Source organism: Fringilla coelebs (genome assembly GCF_963513975.1).
Source record: "Fringilla coelebs genome assembly, chromosome: 4".
Taxonomy (NCBI): Eukaryota; Metazoa; Chordata; class Aves; order Passeriformes; family Fringillidae; genus Fringilla; species Fringilla coelebs.
In genome coordinates, this window is record NC_140032.1 from 2,916,488 (window position 1) to 2,931,398 (window position 14,911).

The 14,911-nt window shown below is 61.7% G+C and overlaps 4 protein-coding genes across 4 annotated transcripts; 2 read left to right on the forward strand and 2 right to left on the reverse strand.

Moving 5' to 3' along the window:
* Positions 1 to 1,340: 1,340 nt before the first annotated feature.
* On the forward strand, positions 1,341 to 3,896 carry LOC311152873 (vasotocin-neurophysin VT-like; the record flags this gene model as incomplete). Its single annotated transcript, XM_084204299.1, has 3 exons — positions 1,341 to 1,777; positions 2,904 to 3,105; positions 3,724 to 3,896. Exons 1-3 carry the CDS (start codon positions 1,658 to 1,660, stop codon positions 3,894 to 3,896), a joined length of 495 nt encoding a protein of 164 aa, XP_084060425.1. The 5' UTR covers positions 1,341 to 1,657.
* A 2,795-nt stretch (positions 3,897 to 6,691) lies between these two features.
* LOC311152874 (neurophysin 1-like) lies at positions 6,692 to 7,842 on the forward strand (the record flags this gene model as incomplete). The annotated part of the gene is made up of 3 exons (XM_084204300.1): positions 6,692 to 6,811; positions 6,893 to 7,094; positions 7,793 to 7,842. 3 exons carry the CDS (start codon positions 6,692 to 6,694, stop codon positions 7,840 to 7,842), a joined length of 372 nt encoding a protein of 123 aa, XP_084060426.1.
* Positions 7,843 to 8,292: 450 nt separating this feature from the next.
* MRPS26 (mitochondrial ribosomal protein S26) lies at positions 8,293 to 11,867 on the reverse strand. Its single transcript, XM_084204086.1, has 4 exons — positions 11,584 to 11,867; positions 10,355 to 10,492; positions 9,142 to 9,265; positions 8,293 to 8,910 (listed from the first exon to the last, which is right to left on the reverse strand). The coding sequence occupies exons 1-4, from the start codon at positions 11,844 to 11,846 to the stop codon at positions 8,779 to 8,781; spliced, it is 657 nt and encodes a 218-aa protein (XP_084060212.1). The 5' UTR covers positions 11,847 to 11,867; the 3' UTR covers positions 8,293 to 8,778.
* Positions 11,868 to 13,142: 1,275 nt separating this feature from the next.
* Positions 13,143 to 14,301, reverse strand: LOC311153329 (progonadoliberin-2; the record flags this gene model as incomplete). The annotated part of the gene is made up of 2 exons (XM_084205103.1): positions 13,143 to 13,262; positions 14,164 to 14,301. The coding sequence occupies 2 exons, from the start codon at positions 14,299 to 14,301 to the stop codon at positions 13,143 to 13,145; spliced, it is 258 nt and encodes an 85-aa protein (XP_084061229.1).
* Positions 14,302 to 14,911: the final 610 nt, after the last annotated feature.

A 14,911-nucleotide genomic window follows, 5' to 3' on the forward strand; every position in this document is an offset into this window, starting at 1 on the left:
TGAAACCACTCCAGAGCTGGGACCACAGCTGGCAGCACCCCCACATTGTCCAGCCCCCTCCCAGCCTGCCCAAACAAACCCTCCTGATCACTGTGAGCCAGCCCCAGCATTTTTGGGGGGAGAAGCAGAGGGTGGATACTCACAGGCACTGAATTCCTCTCTGCACATCAATTTCACACTGCTGAGGTTTCCCTCGCTGGAGCTGGAAAAGGGATCTGGGAACAGCAGGAATGTTCGTGGCTGGATGGGACAGGGGGTTGTTGTTGGTGTTTTTCCTGTACAGATGTTTTTGACAGCCCATGGGTGATGTGAGTGTGCTGGGGCCAGCCCCAGAGCTGCCTTTTCTTTTGCTCTCCCCTCTCCCTCTGCTTTCCCTGCCTTCTGCTTTCTTGGAGAGGAGGGGGAAGAGGCAGGAGAGCTCTGGGTGGCACTGATGGATCACTCTGAGGACAGAGTCCTGCCCTGCAGCCCAGCCTCTGGGTTTTGGGTATTTTTGTGCATCCAGGGCTCTCTCCCAGCCCCAACCCCATCACTCCCCTCCAGTATCCCCTCCCAGAGCAGCATCAGTCAAACCAACATCCCACAAAGCAGCATCCCTCCCCAAGGCAGCACCCCCCAAAGCAGCATCCCTCCCCAAATCAGCATCCTACAAAGCAGCATGCCACAGAGCAGCATCCCTCCCAACACCAGCATCCCTCCCTAATTCAGCATCCCACAAAGCAGCATCCCACAAAGCAGCATCCCTCCCCAAATCAGCATCCCACAAAGCAGCATCCCTCCCCAAATCAGCATCTCACAAAGCAGCATCCCTCCCCAAAGCAGCATCTCACAAAGCAGCATCCCTCCCCAAAGCAGCATCCTTCCTGGGCCAGCGTGCTCCAAACCACCACCACTTCCCAAACCATCCCCCCTTCAGAGCAGCATCCCTTCCCAAACCAGCACGTCTCCCAAAATCTGCATCCTGCCAAAGCAGCATCAATCCCAAATCAGAATCCTCAGAATAAACAACCCTCATCCCTCCCCAAATCAGCATTGCTCCCAGACAGCCCTCTGAAACCAGCACCTCTCCCAAAATCCACATCCATCCCAAACCAGCATCACCCTCAAACCAAAACCTTCCCAAAATCTGCATCCTTCCCAAAGCCACATCTCCTGAACGAACATCTGTCCCCAAACCCACATCCCTGCCCAGACTGCATTCCAAAATCTGCATCCTTCCCAAAACCACATCTCCTGAACGAACATCTGTCCCCAAACCCCCATCCCTCCCCAAACCAGCGCCTTCTGAAGGAGCCCCTCTCCCTGAACCCTCCCCCAGCCCATCCAGTGCCCCTCCCAAGCTCATCCCAGGGCTGGCCCGTGCCCCCTGGAGCAGCCAAGGGTGGGATTCACCAGCCCCGAGTGCTGCTGCACTGAATCATCTCAATTACAGATTTGCTTGGATGCGATTTGGGAAAAAAAAAAAAAAAAAAAAAAAAAAAAGACAGGGATTAAAAAAAAAAAAAGGAAAAACAACAAAAAACCCAACCCACCCCTCTTCTTCCTCCTCCTCCTCCCCTGGGAAGGGGTGATGGCAGCATAAATAGCAGCTCTCTCAGCACGGGGCCAGACGCAGCTGGAGCAGCTTCCCCTGGCACGGCCGCGGGCACCCTGCACCATGGCAGAGCCTTCGCTGCCCCTCTCCTTCCTCTGCCTCCTCGCCCTGTCCTCCGCCTGCTACATCCAGAACTGCCCCCGGGGCGGGAAGCGGGCGCTGGCCGACACAGCTCTGCGACAGGTACGGGATGGAGCTCCGGGGGACACGGGATGGAGCTCCGGGGGATACGGGATGGAGCTCCGGGGGACACGGGATGGAGCTCTGGGGGACACGGGATGGAGCTCCGGGGGACACGGGATGGGCGCTGGGGGACGCGGGCTGGAGCTCCGGGGGACACGGGATGGAGCTCTGGGGTATACGGGATGGAGCTCCGAGGGACACGGGATGGAGCTCCGGGGGACGCGGGATGGAGCTCCGGGGAATACGGGATGGAGCTCCGGGGGACACAGGATGGAGCTCCGGGGGACACGGGATGGAGCTCCGGGGGCACAGGGGGCTCTGGGGGTGCAGAAGCTCCCTGTCACCTCTGGGCACCGCTGGCTGTGCCACCCTCCCGGGAGCAGTGGGGTTTTTGGGGTGGCTGGGGACACAGGATGGGGCAGTGGTGGAGGATGACAGCTCCAAAGTGCTGGTGGCACCTGGAGAAGAGGCTCAACAGAGTGTCCTGCAGGGCTGGGGGGGAGCAGGATGGGACAGAGCACAGAGAGGGGACAGGAGGTCATGGGGACCGTGGTCATGGGGACCTTGGTCATGGGTACACCCCAGAGCGGGAACACGAGGTCACCATTGCTGGTGGCACTGTGGCACCTCCAGGAGCTGGAAGAGGAGCTGGTGGGGAGCTGCTTTCTGTACCCAGAGTGGCTGTGGGGGTGCAGAAGCTCCTTGTCACCTCTGGGCACCGCTGGCTTTCCCACCCTCCTGGGAGCAGTGGGGTTTTTGGGGTGGTGGGGGGACACGGGATGGGGCAGTGGCGGAGGAGTGACAGCTCCAAAGTGCTGGTGGCACCTGGACACTGATGTCCTTATGTGGCTCAAGTTTGGCCACTGCAGAGCATCCTGTAGGGCTGGGAGTGTGCAGGACAGGACAGAGCACGGAGAGGGGACAGGGAGGTCATGGGGACACCCCAGAGCAGGGACACGAGGTCACCATTGCTGGTGGCACTGTGGCACCTCCAGGAGCTGTAGGAGGAGCTGGTGGGGAGCTGCTTTCTCTACCCAAGGCTGCATTCTCCTGGGGGTTTCTAACACAAGGGGGTGCACGAAGGGTTTGTTCGGGCTGCGGGCACTGAGGCAGCTCCTTCCCGCAGTGCCTGCCCTGCGGTCCCGGCAACAGAGGGAACTGCTTCGGGCCGGGCATCTGCTGCGGAGCGGAGCTGGGCTGCTACCTGGGCACGGCGGAGACGCGGCGCTGCGCCCAGGAGGACTCGCTGCCCTCGCCCTGCCAGCCCGGCGGGCAGCCCTGCGGCGCCGGGGGCCGCTGCGCCGCGCCCGGCATCTGCTGCACCGCCGGTAACCGGGCACGGACACCGAGGGGTGGGGGGGGAGCCCGGCGGGATGGGGAGGGGAAGAGCTCTGCAGGTAACGCTTCTCTGGTGGTGGGGTTTAGTTTTAGGGAGGGGAAAGTGAGGCGTGGGGTGGAAGAGGTGTTGGGGGTGTTCGGGGGTGATTTGGGGATGGGTGGATTCGGGCTGGATGTAAGGAAGGAATTGTTCCCTGGGAGGGTGGGGAGGGCCGTGGCACGGGGTGTCCAGAGAAGCTGTGGCTGCCCCTGGATCCCTGGCAGTGCCCAAGGCCAGGCTGGACAGGGCTTGGAGCACCCTGGGACAGTGGAAGGCGCCCCTGGCCATGGCAGGGGGTGGCACAAGATGTTCTTTGAAAGTCCCTTCCAACCCAAACCATTCTGACTCTAAAGGATTGGGCTCACAGCTCCTTCCTGACCCACCATGAGCTTTCCCTGGCCAGCACACCCTCCCAGAAACCCCAGCCCCGCTCCCTGCTTAACGGGACAGAAACAGGAGCACGAACTGTGCTGGCCCCCAGGCTGCCACCAACCCCTTCCCCAGCCGAAAACACCCCCGGTGATCCCAAATAACCCGTGCCACGGCCACGGTTTGCTTCCCGCGGCAGAGACGTGTGCCACGGACCCCGCCTGCCTGGACGAGGACAGCGAGGGCGCTCAGGAGGCGGCGGACGAGAAGAACCTGACGGTGCTGGATGGCTCGGCCGGAGATCTGCTCCTCAAGCTCATGCACTTGGCAAACCGGCAGCAGCAGCAGCAGGGCAAGCACCCCCTGCTCTGAGCCAGGGCGTGGGGAGTCCCCCCTGCCCTGACAGACCCCCCCAGCTCAGCTCTGTACATACCAGACCCAATAAAAGCCCTCGTGCACTGTGGTGGCCTCGTCCTGGGCACTGGGGATGGCTCGTGGGGGATCCAGGGGATGGACTGGGGCTCAGGATGGGGGTGCTGGAGGGTCTTCTGTCCCCAGATCCAGGGAATCTGGCTGGGGCTCAGGATGGGGGTGCTGGAGGGTCTTCTGTCCCCAGATCCAGGGAATCTGCCCAGGGCTCAGGATGGGGGTGCTGGAGGGTCTTCTGTCCCCAGATCCAGGGAATCTGGCTGGGGCTCAGGATGGGGATGCTGGAGGGTCTTCTGTGCCCAGATCCCCACAGAGTCCAGGTGGTTTGGCTGGGCTGGGGGCAGGATTTGGTTCTGTCCTTTTAGCTCCTGTAGGAAGGAGCCCAAGCAGAGCTGGAATTTGGGATCTGGCCATGGAGTCCCACCCAGCAGCACCCCAGCCCCAGGGGACTGGGGACAGCTGGGATGTGCCACTGTCACCTTACCTCGTGGCCAAGCCCCTCTTTAGGGCAGATTTGGGGCCTCACTGCCTTCAGCAATCAGCACAGCATCTACTGAAAATGATAAAAAGTAAGGAAAAGATTTTTCCTTGGGAAAAACACCCCAAATCCCTCAAAAACAGAGAGGTTTGGGCTCCCATCTCCAAAGACCCCCCTCCAGGGCTGGTGTCACCTTTCCCCATCCCCTCTGGACACCCACAGGGAGGATCAGTCCCCACTATCCCACAGTCACCCCAGAATTTGGGGTATCCCAACCCTCTCCCGGCTCTCTTACCCTGCGGGGTCCTTGCTCCGAGGTCTCTCCGGGCTGGCACTGGCCAGGGCACAGGGGACAGCTCGTCCTTTATACTGTCCCTGAGGGAGGTGGCGCCTCCCGGGAGGTGGAGCTCCCTGACTCCGGCGGGATCCATCCTGCCCGCGGCAGCTCCCCGCGCCCCGCAGGGGATGCAGGATTGATCCGGGACCTGCTTCCCACAGCCGGCATCTGATCCCAGCCCTGGGGAAGGGGGGCAACCCCAAATCACCCCAAAATCATTGGGAAAGGGGTGACACCAGTCTGGCTGAGGGGGTCCCAAGTTGGGATGAGGGAATTGGGCTTTCAGCCCAGCTCTAGCACTCGGATTTTCCAAGATGGGAACCCCCAACATTCCCGCAGCACTGGGAATGTGTGGCTGGGCTGGGAATGCTCTGTCTGATGAACACCTCAAAATCAGGCAAAAATCCAGTCCCCAAAAAGCACCAGGGGCTGACAACTGGGTGTTTCCCCCACTTTTCTACCTGAGACACATCCTGCAGGGGTCTGGGCACCCCTGGAGCAGCCCTGGAGGGGCTCTGGGATGAGAATTCCCTCCCTCCACCCTGTGCAGCAGCCGGAGCTGAGCTGCTGGGACGGCACACCGCAGGTGCTGAGCACCATTTCCAAGCCATTGCCATGGATCCCAGTGCCTGCCTTGTCCCCTGGGACTGGGACTGACCCGGGCTGGGTGGCAGGGACCTGGCTGCCCTCGTGGCAGCCTCGCTAAGTGGTGGATTTTGAAGCAAGCCAGGGGGACAGGAAAAGGTCATGGCTGTCCAGCTCTGGGCTGCCTAATCCCCAATTAAGGCAGTGCGGGGTAATGATCTCAGTGGACGTCAAGGTTTGTCCTCAGCAAGGAAATTTATTCAAGCTGGGAAGCTCCTAATTGGGATAAGGAAGGCAAGGGGGCAGGGTGAGCAGGACCTTGGGTGATTGCATCAGCCTTCAGCCTCATCCTCAGCTCTGCTTCTCAGGGAGGAGGAGGAGGGGCTTTGTCTGCTGGTGATGGGGCTCAGGACACCACACTGAGTCCCTGTGTGCAGCTCCAAGGAGAAGCAGTGGGGAAATTTGGGATTTCAGGCCTTTGCCCCGGAAGTTTGGTGTTCTCAGGTGGCTTTGGAGCTGTTGGATGAAGGTGGGTGGGGATGGGCTGGGTGTCACTGTTATCCCAGAGAGGGATGAGCCCAGTGCTGAGCATCCCCCAAAGGCCAGGGCCAGCAAGGACATTCCCATGGCTGAGCCCAGAGGATTTGGGGTTGCTTCCTCCCACCCAAAGGGATTTGAAGCCAAGGGAAGAACACATCCTTCTCACCCCACTTCTGGGTGGACACATCCCACCTGCAGGACCCTTCCTTCATCCCTACCCTCTCCATGCCAGAGGGGATCCCAACAGGACACACCACAGCTCAGCAGCCCAAAGGGACGGCCAGACAAAGGCCCCAAGCCCAGACTCCATCCACAGCCTCCACACGTCCATCCAGCTCCATCCATAAACTCCACACATTCCTCCAGCTCCATCCACAACCTCCACACATTCCTCCAGCTCCATCCACAACCTCCACACATTCCTCCAGCTCCATCCACAACCTCCACATGTCCATCCAGCTTCATCCATAAACTCCACACATCCATCCAGCTCCATCCACAACCTCCACACATCCATCCAGCTCCATCCACAACCTCCACACATTCCTCCAGCTCCATCCACAACCTCCACACGTCCCTGCCAGACTCATCACTGAGGAGAAAAGCAGCACCTTGTCCTTGACCTCACGTCCTCGACCTGCAGCTATTAGCTGAGCCCTCGCTGTGGCAAGCAATGCCTTGTGGTTTTTAAGGACCACGGGTGACGCCGGTGCCAGAATCCCTAAGCAGGAGCCAGGACTATAAATACAGGGCCAGCTGTTGGGATGAGCAGCCAAAAATCCCCCCAGTCCCGCTGCCATGTCCTGCAAGGCTCTGGCCCTCTGCCTCCTGGGGCTCCTGACTCTCTCCTCCGCTTGCTACATCCAGAACTGCCCCATCGGGGGCAAACGAGCTGTGCTGGACATGGACATCAGGAAGGTAGGTCCTGGGGGGGCTTGGAGCACTCCCAGCCCATCCTTCCCTTCTCCCAACCTTCTCCCCTCCCCGTTCCCGGAGCAGTGCCTGCCCTGCGGTCCCCGGAACAAGGGCCACTGCTTCGGGCCCAACATCTGCTGCGGGGAGGAGCTGGGCTGCTACATCGGCACCTCGGAGACGCTGCGCTGCCAGGAGGAAAACTTCCTGCCCACCCCCTGCGAGTCGGGACGCAAACCCTGCGGCTCCGGAGGGAGCTGCGCCGCTCCCGGCATCTGCTGCAGCACCGGTGAGGGCGGCACCGGATCCCGGCGTTCCTGTCCCGAGCCCTCGCACAGCCGGGAGGGAATTCAGGGTTCTCAGACAGTGGGAGAGGGGAGGATGCCCAAGGGATTGTCTTTGTCCCGTCCGTGTGTCCATCCATCGCCCCGACAGCCAGACCACGCTCCAGGAGCTATCCAGACCCCAGGGAAGGGATGAGACCGGGAGGGTTTGGGGCGGAGGGAAGCAGAGAGCAAACAAATTTTGGGGGCTGAGCAAGTGCAGGAGCCACGTCCCCTCCTGCTCTCAGTTTTTTCTTAAAATCCCACCCTCCTCCCTAAATTAAACTATCAAGGATCCTGCTCTAAATCCCAGGAAGCATCAGAAAATGGAGTGAGCAGGAACTCATTAAACCCAGTGCTGGGGGGTCTGTGGGGGCTGTTTCGGGGGTCTCTGGATGCTTGGGGGATCTCTGGGGGCTGTTTTGGGGGTTCCGGGGGGCTATTTTGGGGATCTCTGGGAGCTGTTTTTGGGGGTTCCTGGGGGCTATTTTGGGGATCTCTGGGAGCTGTTTTGGGGGGTTCCTGGGGGCTGTTTCAGGGATCTCTGGGAGCTGGTTCAGAGGGTTCCTGAGGGCTGTTTCAGGGATCTCTGGGGCCCATTTTGGGGGGTCCTGGGGTCTGGTGGGTGCTCCTGGTTTCACACCACACTCCCGTCTCTCCTCAGAGGGCTGTGGCACAGACTCATCCTGCGACCAGGAGCTGCTGTTTGTGTAGCCCAGCCGGGAGAGAACCCGCAGGATCCCGCATCCATCGCTGTCCCAGCCCCACCCCGGGCTGTGACTCAGACTGAAGTGATGAGCTTAATTAGAAATAAAACTTGGACAGAAAAACAACCCAGACACAAGTGTGTGGGTTTTGTGCGCTCGTCTGGGTGAGGTGCAGGCTCGGGAGAAGACATTTTTAGGGAAAAGTGGAAGTAAAAAGTGAGGGTTTCAGGTCGAGGGAGGGAGGGAGGGAGGGACCTGCAGACCATGGCTGAACCACAGCAAATTCCAGGCTCAGCACTAGGCAGCCCAAAACCAGAAGTTTTAGGACAAAGCTGACAGCCTGCAAGACCCCAACAACCCAGAACACTCAAAGTAATTATAATTTTATCTATACCTTCAGTGGTGATGAATAAATCAAGCCTAAAGGGAGGAATAAGGAGACAGCAGAAATCTTGGATCATTCAGACACATTTTCTTATTCAGCCACACCAAGGGATGTGCAAAGGAGGGTTTGAAGTGTGAAATCAGGATTACAATTAATTCCTTTCCCCAACAACAAAAAAAGGGAAGGTCAGTGTTTCCTACAAATTCATTCAGCCCTTCTTTGCTTTTGGAAGCATCCAGAGGAGCTGACAGCGAGGAGCTGAGCCAGGCTCTGCCTCGGGACTGCTCCTGCTCCTCCCCACATGCTGTGTGTGAAGGCAGCAGGGATCCAAACACGTGGGAGGTGGGATCACAGGCACAGCAACAGGGCTGAGCCAGGCTGCTGGAGCCTCCAAGTTTCCCCTCACCCCCTTTCCCGCAGGCATTAACCCTCTGGAGGCAGCACAGCCAGACCCCTTCTCCACCACTTCTGTGGCCAATTTACACATTCCAAGGAAGGATCTGTGTGTTCTGGGGCGCTCTGGACACAAGGCAGGCCGGGAGCCCCCTGCCAGGGCTGCTATGAGAGCACCGTGCGCTTGACGATCCGCCCGTCCTTGTCGATGGCGAAGTTGTAATTCTGGGGGTTGTCCAGGCACTCCTCGATCCGAGCCTCCAGGTTCTCGGGGGTGATGAAGTTTTTGGCTTCCTCCTGAAGCAAAGGACAAGGATTGTCCCCCTCAGGATTATCCCAGCCTGTTCCCAGAGCTCTGGCTCAAGCTCTCTCCCATCCACGCGCTGTCAACACCCCTGGAAGGTGCTGACGCTTGTGTTCCCAGCTGCCAACTGAAAAATCTGTGGAAAACAAGCCCACGGCTTCCACATGGCTCCCTGGCAGGGAATTCTGGCTGCCTGCTTCCCAGGAGGCACCAGCTGCTCTTACCTGCAGCTGGAGAACCTCCTTCTCCTTCTCCTCCAGGAAAGCCTCCATTTTCCTGGCCTGTTTCTCTGCAATCTCTAACTTCCTCCTCTTCTGCTCCTCCTCTTCTTTCCTGAGTCTCTCCTCTCTGCCAGACAGAAAGGAAAATGTGATGGAGGAGGTGACACATCCACCCCCAGGAGAGCAGGAGGCTGCCCAGAGCACCTTGACTTGGCCCCCAGCAGCAAAAGGCACAGGAACCATGACAGCTGCACAGGCAGATTTATTTAAAAAGGTCAGGATTTCCCAGAATCACAGAAGCAATTAGGGTGGAAAAAGCTGTGTCCTCTTGTCCTCTGCTCCCAGGCTGCCAGGAAGCAGATCCTGACCCATCCTGGCTGCACCCTCCTGTCAGGGAGTTGTGGAGAGTGACAAGGTCTCTCTTGAGCCTCCTTTTGCCCATGCTGAGCCCTCCCAGCTGCTCCTACCAGGACTTGGAGACCCTTCACCAGCTTTGCTGCCTCTCCCTGGACACACTCCAGCATCTCAACATCCTTCCTAAACTGGGGGGCCCAGAACTGGACACAGCACTCGAGGTGTGGCCTCACCAATGCTGAGCACAGGGGAAGAATCCCTTCCTTGCTCCTGCTGGCCATGCCATTCCTGAGCCAGGCCAGGAGCCACTGGCCCTCTTGGCCACGTGGGCACACTGCTGTTTCATGTCCAGCCTGCTGTCCATCAGTCCCTGCAGGTCCCTTTCTGCCTGGCTGCTGTCCAGCCACTGTCCCTAGCCTGTAGGGCTGCAGGGGTTGTTGTGGCCAAAGTGCAGCACCCCACACTTGGCCTTGTTAACCCTGATCTCCTTGGATCCAGCCTGTGCAGGTCCCTGTGCAGAGCCCTCCTGCCCTGCAGCACACCCACACTCACATCCAGCTCGGTGCCATCTGCAAATCTGCTGCTGGTGAACTCAATCCCCCCATGGAGATCATCAGCAAAGACATCACACAGGGCTGGGCCCAGCCTGGGGACACCCTGACCTCTGGGGACACCCCTGGTGACTGGGTGTGACCATTCCCCTCTGGGCCCAGCCCTGAACCAGTTCCTAGCCCAGCCCAGAGTGACCCTGCCCAAGCTTCTCAGTGAATGTTAGCCCAGACTCTAACTGGGCCCAGTCCTGCCTGAGCAGAAGCCAAAGCAGGCAGGGCAGTGCCCCCGTGCCCTGCAGGGCCCTGCTGACCTGCGGGCCCTCTGCCGGGCGTTCTCCTCCTCGTTCCAGGCCATCAGCCGCCGGTGCTCCTCCAGCTCCTCCACCGAGCCCTCGGCAGTGAGGCGCTCCTCCCGCTTCTTCTGCAGCACCTCGGCTCTGAACTCCGCCCTGCAGTGGGAGGGGAGGGCACTGAGCTCCTGCCCGGGCTGGCAGCACAGCGGGCTCTCCCCAGACTGCCCCACAGCAGAGCCAGCCCCACCACCCTGCCCCACAGTGCTCCTGGTGCCACCACCCTGACCCTCCCCTGCCCCTCAGTGCTCCCAGTGCCACCACCCTGACCCTCCCCTGCCCCACAGTGCTCCCAGCCCCACCATCCTCACTCTTCCCTGTCCCTCACCAGTCCAAACCCCACCACCCTTTCCCACCCCGCAGTATCCCAGATCTCCCAGCTCCTAAGTGCCCCACACCCACCCCTCCACAGCCCCAGTGTCCGTCACAGAGGCCCCAAATGGCCACCCCCTGCCTCCCAGCCCCATATCCAGCCTTCCACCCCACAGCCAGCCCCACAACCCTCTCTTGTTCCACATCAGCCCCCCAGCACTTCATTCATCCTCCAACACCACCCCCAGAGCCACCCCCAACCTTCCCCTGCCCCACGGCATCCTCACAGCCCTGTACCCAATCCAGGCAGCCCCAAAAACCCCACACCCAGCCCCTGCCCCGTACCCAGCCCTTCAACCCTGCCCTGCCCCGCAGCCAGTCCCTATCCCAAACCCACACCCACCCCCAGCCCCATAACCAGTCCCGACCTTTCCCTGCCCCACAGCCAGTCCCTATCCCAGACCCACAACCACCCCCAGCCCCAAAACCGGTCCTGACCTTCCCCTGCCCCACAGCCAGTCCTTTACCCAAACCCACACCAAACCCCTGCCCTCCTCAGCCCCATAACCAGTCCCTTTCCCAAGCCCACAGCCACCCCCACCCCATAATCAGTCCCGACCTTCCCCTGCCCCACAGCCAGGCCTTTACCCAAACCCACAACCACCCCCAGCCCCATAACCAGTCCCGACCTTCCCCATCCCCACAGCCAGTCCCTTTCCCAAACCCCCAGCCCTCCCCAGCCCCATAAGCAGCCCCAGCCCGGCCCATGTCAGACCCTTCCCTGCCCCACAGCCACCCCCTGCCTCCGGCCCCACAAAGGCCCCATCTCCAGGGCCACAGCCCAACCCTGACCCGCCCCATAGCCCCATCCCCGGTACCGGAGGGCGCTGAGCACCAGCCGGTGCTGCCGGTACCGCTCCAGCACCACCAGCAGCTCCTCGGGGTCCACGGGAGGCGGCAGCTTCACGCGGCCCGCCTTGGACTTGGCGGGGGGGTCGTGCCGGGTCTTGCGGCCCCGCGCCGGCACCGCCCGCGGGGCCCAGGCGGGGCAGAGCCCCGGGAAGGGGCCGGGGCTCAGCGCGGCCGCCAGGCCCGGGAGCGGGACGGGCCCCGGGCGGCAGCGCCTCAGCGCCCGCAGCATGGCGGCGCCCGAGTGACCGCACGGCGCGGCGGGTGACGTCACACTCCGCGCGGGCGGTGCCACGGGAAGGGAGGGGAGCGGGGCATGATGGGAAATGGAGTTCGGGGAGGGGGACAGGGACACCCGTGGGGATAGGGACAGCCGTGGGGACAGGGACAGCCAGGGGACAGGGACACCCATGGGGACAGGGACAGCCAGGGGACAGGGACACCGGCGGGCAGAGACACCCTACACAGGACAGGGACAGCCAGGGGACATGGATACCGGCGGGCAGAGACACCCTACACGGGACAGGGACAGCCAGGGGATACTGACACCGGTGGGGCAGGGACACCCGTGGGACACACGGACATCCGTGGGGCAGGGACACCCTACACGGGACAAGGACAGCTGTAGGACATGGACATCGACGGGGATAGGGGCACCTACACGGGACAGGGACAGCCAGGGGACACGGACACCGGCGGGGACAGGGACACCCGTGGGGCAGGGACACCCTACACGGAACAGGGACAGCCCGGGGATACTGCCATCGGTGGGGCAGGGACACCCGTGGGACACACAGACATCCGTGGGACAGGGACAGCCTGCAGGGGACAGGGACAGCCAGGGGACATGGACACCGGCGGGGACAGGGACATCCTACTCGAGACAGGGACACCGGTGGAACACGGACATCCGTGGGGCAGGAACACCCTACACGGGACAGGGACACCGCCACGGGACACGGGACAGCCCAGAGGACACCGGACATCCCCAGGGGACAGGGGCACGGCCACGGGACAGGGACACAGACCCCCCGCCGGACACGGAGCGGAACCCTAAGGGATGGGGAATCCCCAGGGAACAGCCGCCCACGGCACAGGGACAGCCCCACGGCACACGGCACCCCAAAATCGGACACCCGCCCCCACGGGACACGAATTCCCCACCCAAGGATCCCAAGGGATGCGACACCCGCCACCCACGGGACACGGCGGCATCCCTCTGGGGACACAAACCCCGCCCGCCACAAGTGACACCACTGTCCCCATTGTCCCCAAGCCCCCCCGAGCCCCCCTCCATCACCATCACTGCGCACAAATCCCCCCCAGCCCCTTTATTCCCCGCGGGGGGGTCCCGGCTCGCTCCCGCGGGGGGTCGGTGCCTCCGGTCAGGGACGCAGAGCCGGGGGCTGCGGGAGAGGGGCGGGGGGATCCGTCAGTCCCAGTCCTGGGGATCCCCAGGATCGGTCAGACCCGGTCCCGGGGACCCCCAGGATGGCTCAGACCCGGCCCCGGGGACCCCCAGGATGGGTCAGACCCGGTCCCGGGGATCCCCCCAGGACCCCCCAGCCCCGTTCCCGCTCACCGGCAGCGGCTCCTCCCGCCGGGGGGGACACGGGAGGGGACGGCAGCGCCCCAAAGGGGACGGGACCTGCGGGAGTGGGGAAAAAAAGGGGGAACCCCCGTGGGGGAAAAGCAGCCGGGATGGGGGGATCACCCCGCGGGTGGGGGGAATTCCAGGGTGGATCAAGTGCGCGGGATTCGGGGAAGAAGGGAAATCGGTGGGGAAGATAAGCACGGGAAAAGGGGATGATCTGGGGGGGAACATTCAGGGAGGGGGATGAACTGGGGGGGTGATAAATCCAGATAATTCAGAAAGGGGGATAAACTGGGGGGGGTTTAACCCGTGGAGGTGATAGACCTGGATAATTCAGGGAGGGGAATAACCCGGGGTGATAAACCCGGATAATTCGGGGAGGGGGATAACCCGGGGTGATAAACCCGGATAATTCAGGGAGGGGGATAACCCGGGGTGATAAACCCGGATAATTCGGGGAGGGGGATAACCCGGGGTGATAAACCCGGATAATTCGGGGAGGGGGATAACCTGGGGGAATTATAGCCCGTGGGGGTGATAAACCCGGATAATTCAGAGAGAGGGACAACCCGGGATGATAAACCCGGATAATTCAGAGAGAGGGATAACCCGGGGTGATAAACCCGGATAATTCAGAGAGAGGGATAAATTGAAGGGATTTATTGCCCTTGGGGGTGATAAACCCGCGGTGGGGGTTTAACCTGGGACAGAGATAAATCCGAGAATTCAGCGAGGGGGATAATCAAGGGAAGGGGACACAATTGCGAGGGGATATAATCCAGGAGGATCATTTGGGGCAGTGTAACTCGGGCGGGGATGATCCGGAGGGATTATAACCCCAGGAGCGGGGTGAGGGGGGCACAAACCCTGGGCAGGAGGACACAGCCGGGGTGGGCATCACCCCGGGAGGGACGGGAATGACCCGGAGGGGGGTGACCCGCGGGGGACACCCTACCTGGAGGTTGGCGGGGGTCCGGAGGTCCCGCTTGCCCCCCGGGTACCAGCCGTGTGACCAGTGCTGGCCGCGGCCGCGGGGCAGGGCGCAGCTCAGCAGCAGCAGCGCCAGCAGCAGCAGCGACCCGCGGGGTGCCATGGCCGGGGGGCTGCGGGGACACAAAGGGGCGGCCCTGTCCCACCGGCATCCGCTGCGGGGACACCCCCGGGGGGCTGCGGGAGGGTTGAGCAGCCCTGGGTGCTGCCTGGGGTGGTTTGGGTTCGGTAGAAGCCCAGGGGTTGAGTGGGGGGATGAAGATGTAGAGGGGGTGAGCACCTATGGGTGGGTTTGGGATGGAGATCCCAAGGGGATGAGCACCCCTGGGTGGGTTTGGGATGCAGATCCAGAGGGGATGAGCACCCATGGGTGGGTTTGGGATGGAGATGCAGAGGGGGTGAGCACCCATGGGTGGGTTTGGGATGGAGATCCAGAGGGGGTGACCCAGCATCACTTTAGGGTGGGTTTGGGATGCAGATCCAGAGGGGATGAGCACCCATGGGTGGTGCTGGGGTGGGTTTGGGATGCAGATCCAGAGGGGGTGAGCACCCATGGGTGGGTTTGGGATGGACAGGCAGAGGGGGTGAGCACCCACGGGCGGGTTTGGGATGGGGATCCAGAGGGAATGACCCAGCATCACTTTAGGGTGGGTTTGGGGTGCAGATCCAGAGGGGATGAGCACCCATGGGTGGGTTTGGGATGCAGATCCAGA

What these genes read in the sequence shown, in the direction of transcription:
- MRPS26 (XM_084204086.1), bottom strand. Translation starts at nt 11,846, where the DNA reads ATGCTGCGGGCGCTGAGGCGCTGCCGCCCGGGGCCCGTCCCGCTCCCG. An exon ending in CTGGTGCTCAGCGCCCTCCG is followed by an intron (nt 10,493 to 11,583) that starts GTACCGGGGATG and finishes CTCCCACTGCAG; the next exon opens with GGCGGAGTTCAGAGCCGAGG. An exon ending in AGGAGGTTCTCCAGCTGCAG is followed by an intron (nt 8,911 to 9,141) that starts GTAAGAGCAGCT and finishes CCTTTGCTTCAG; the next exon opens with GAGGAAGCCAAAAACTTCAT.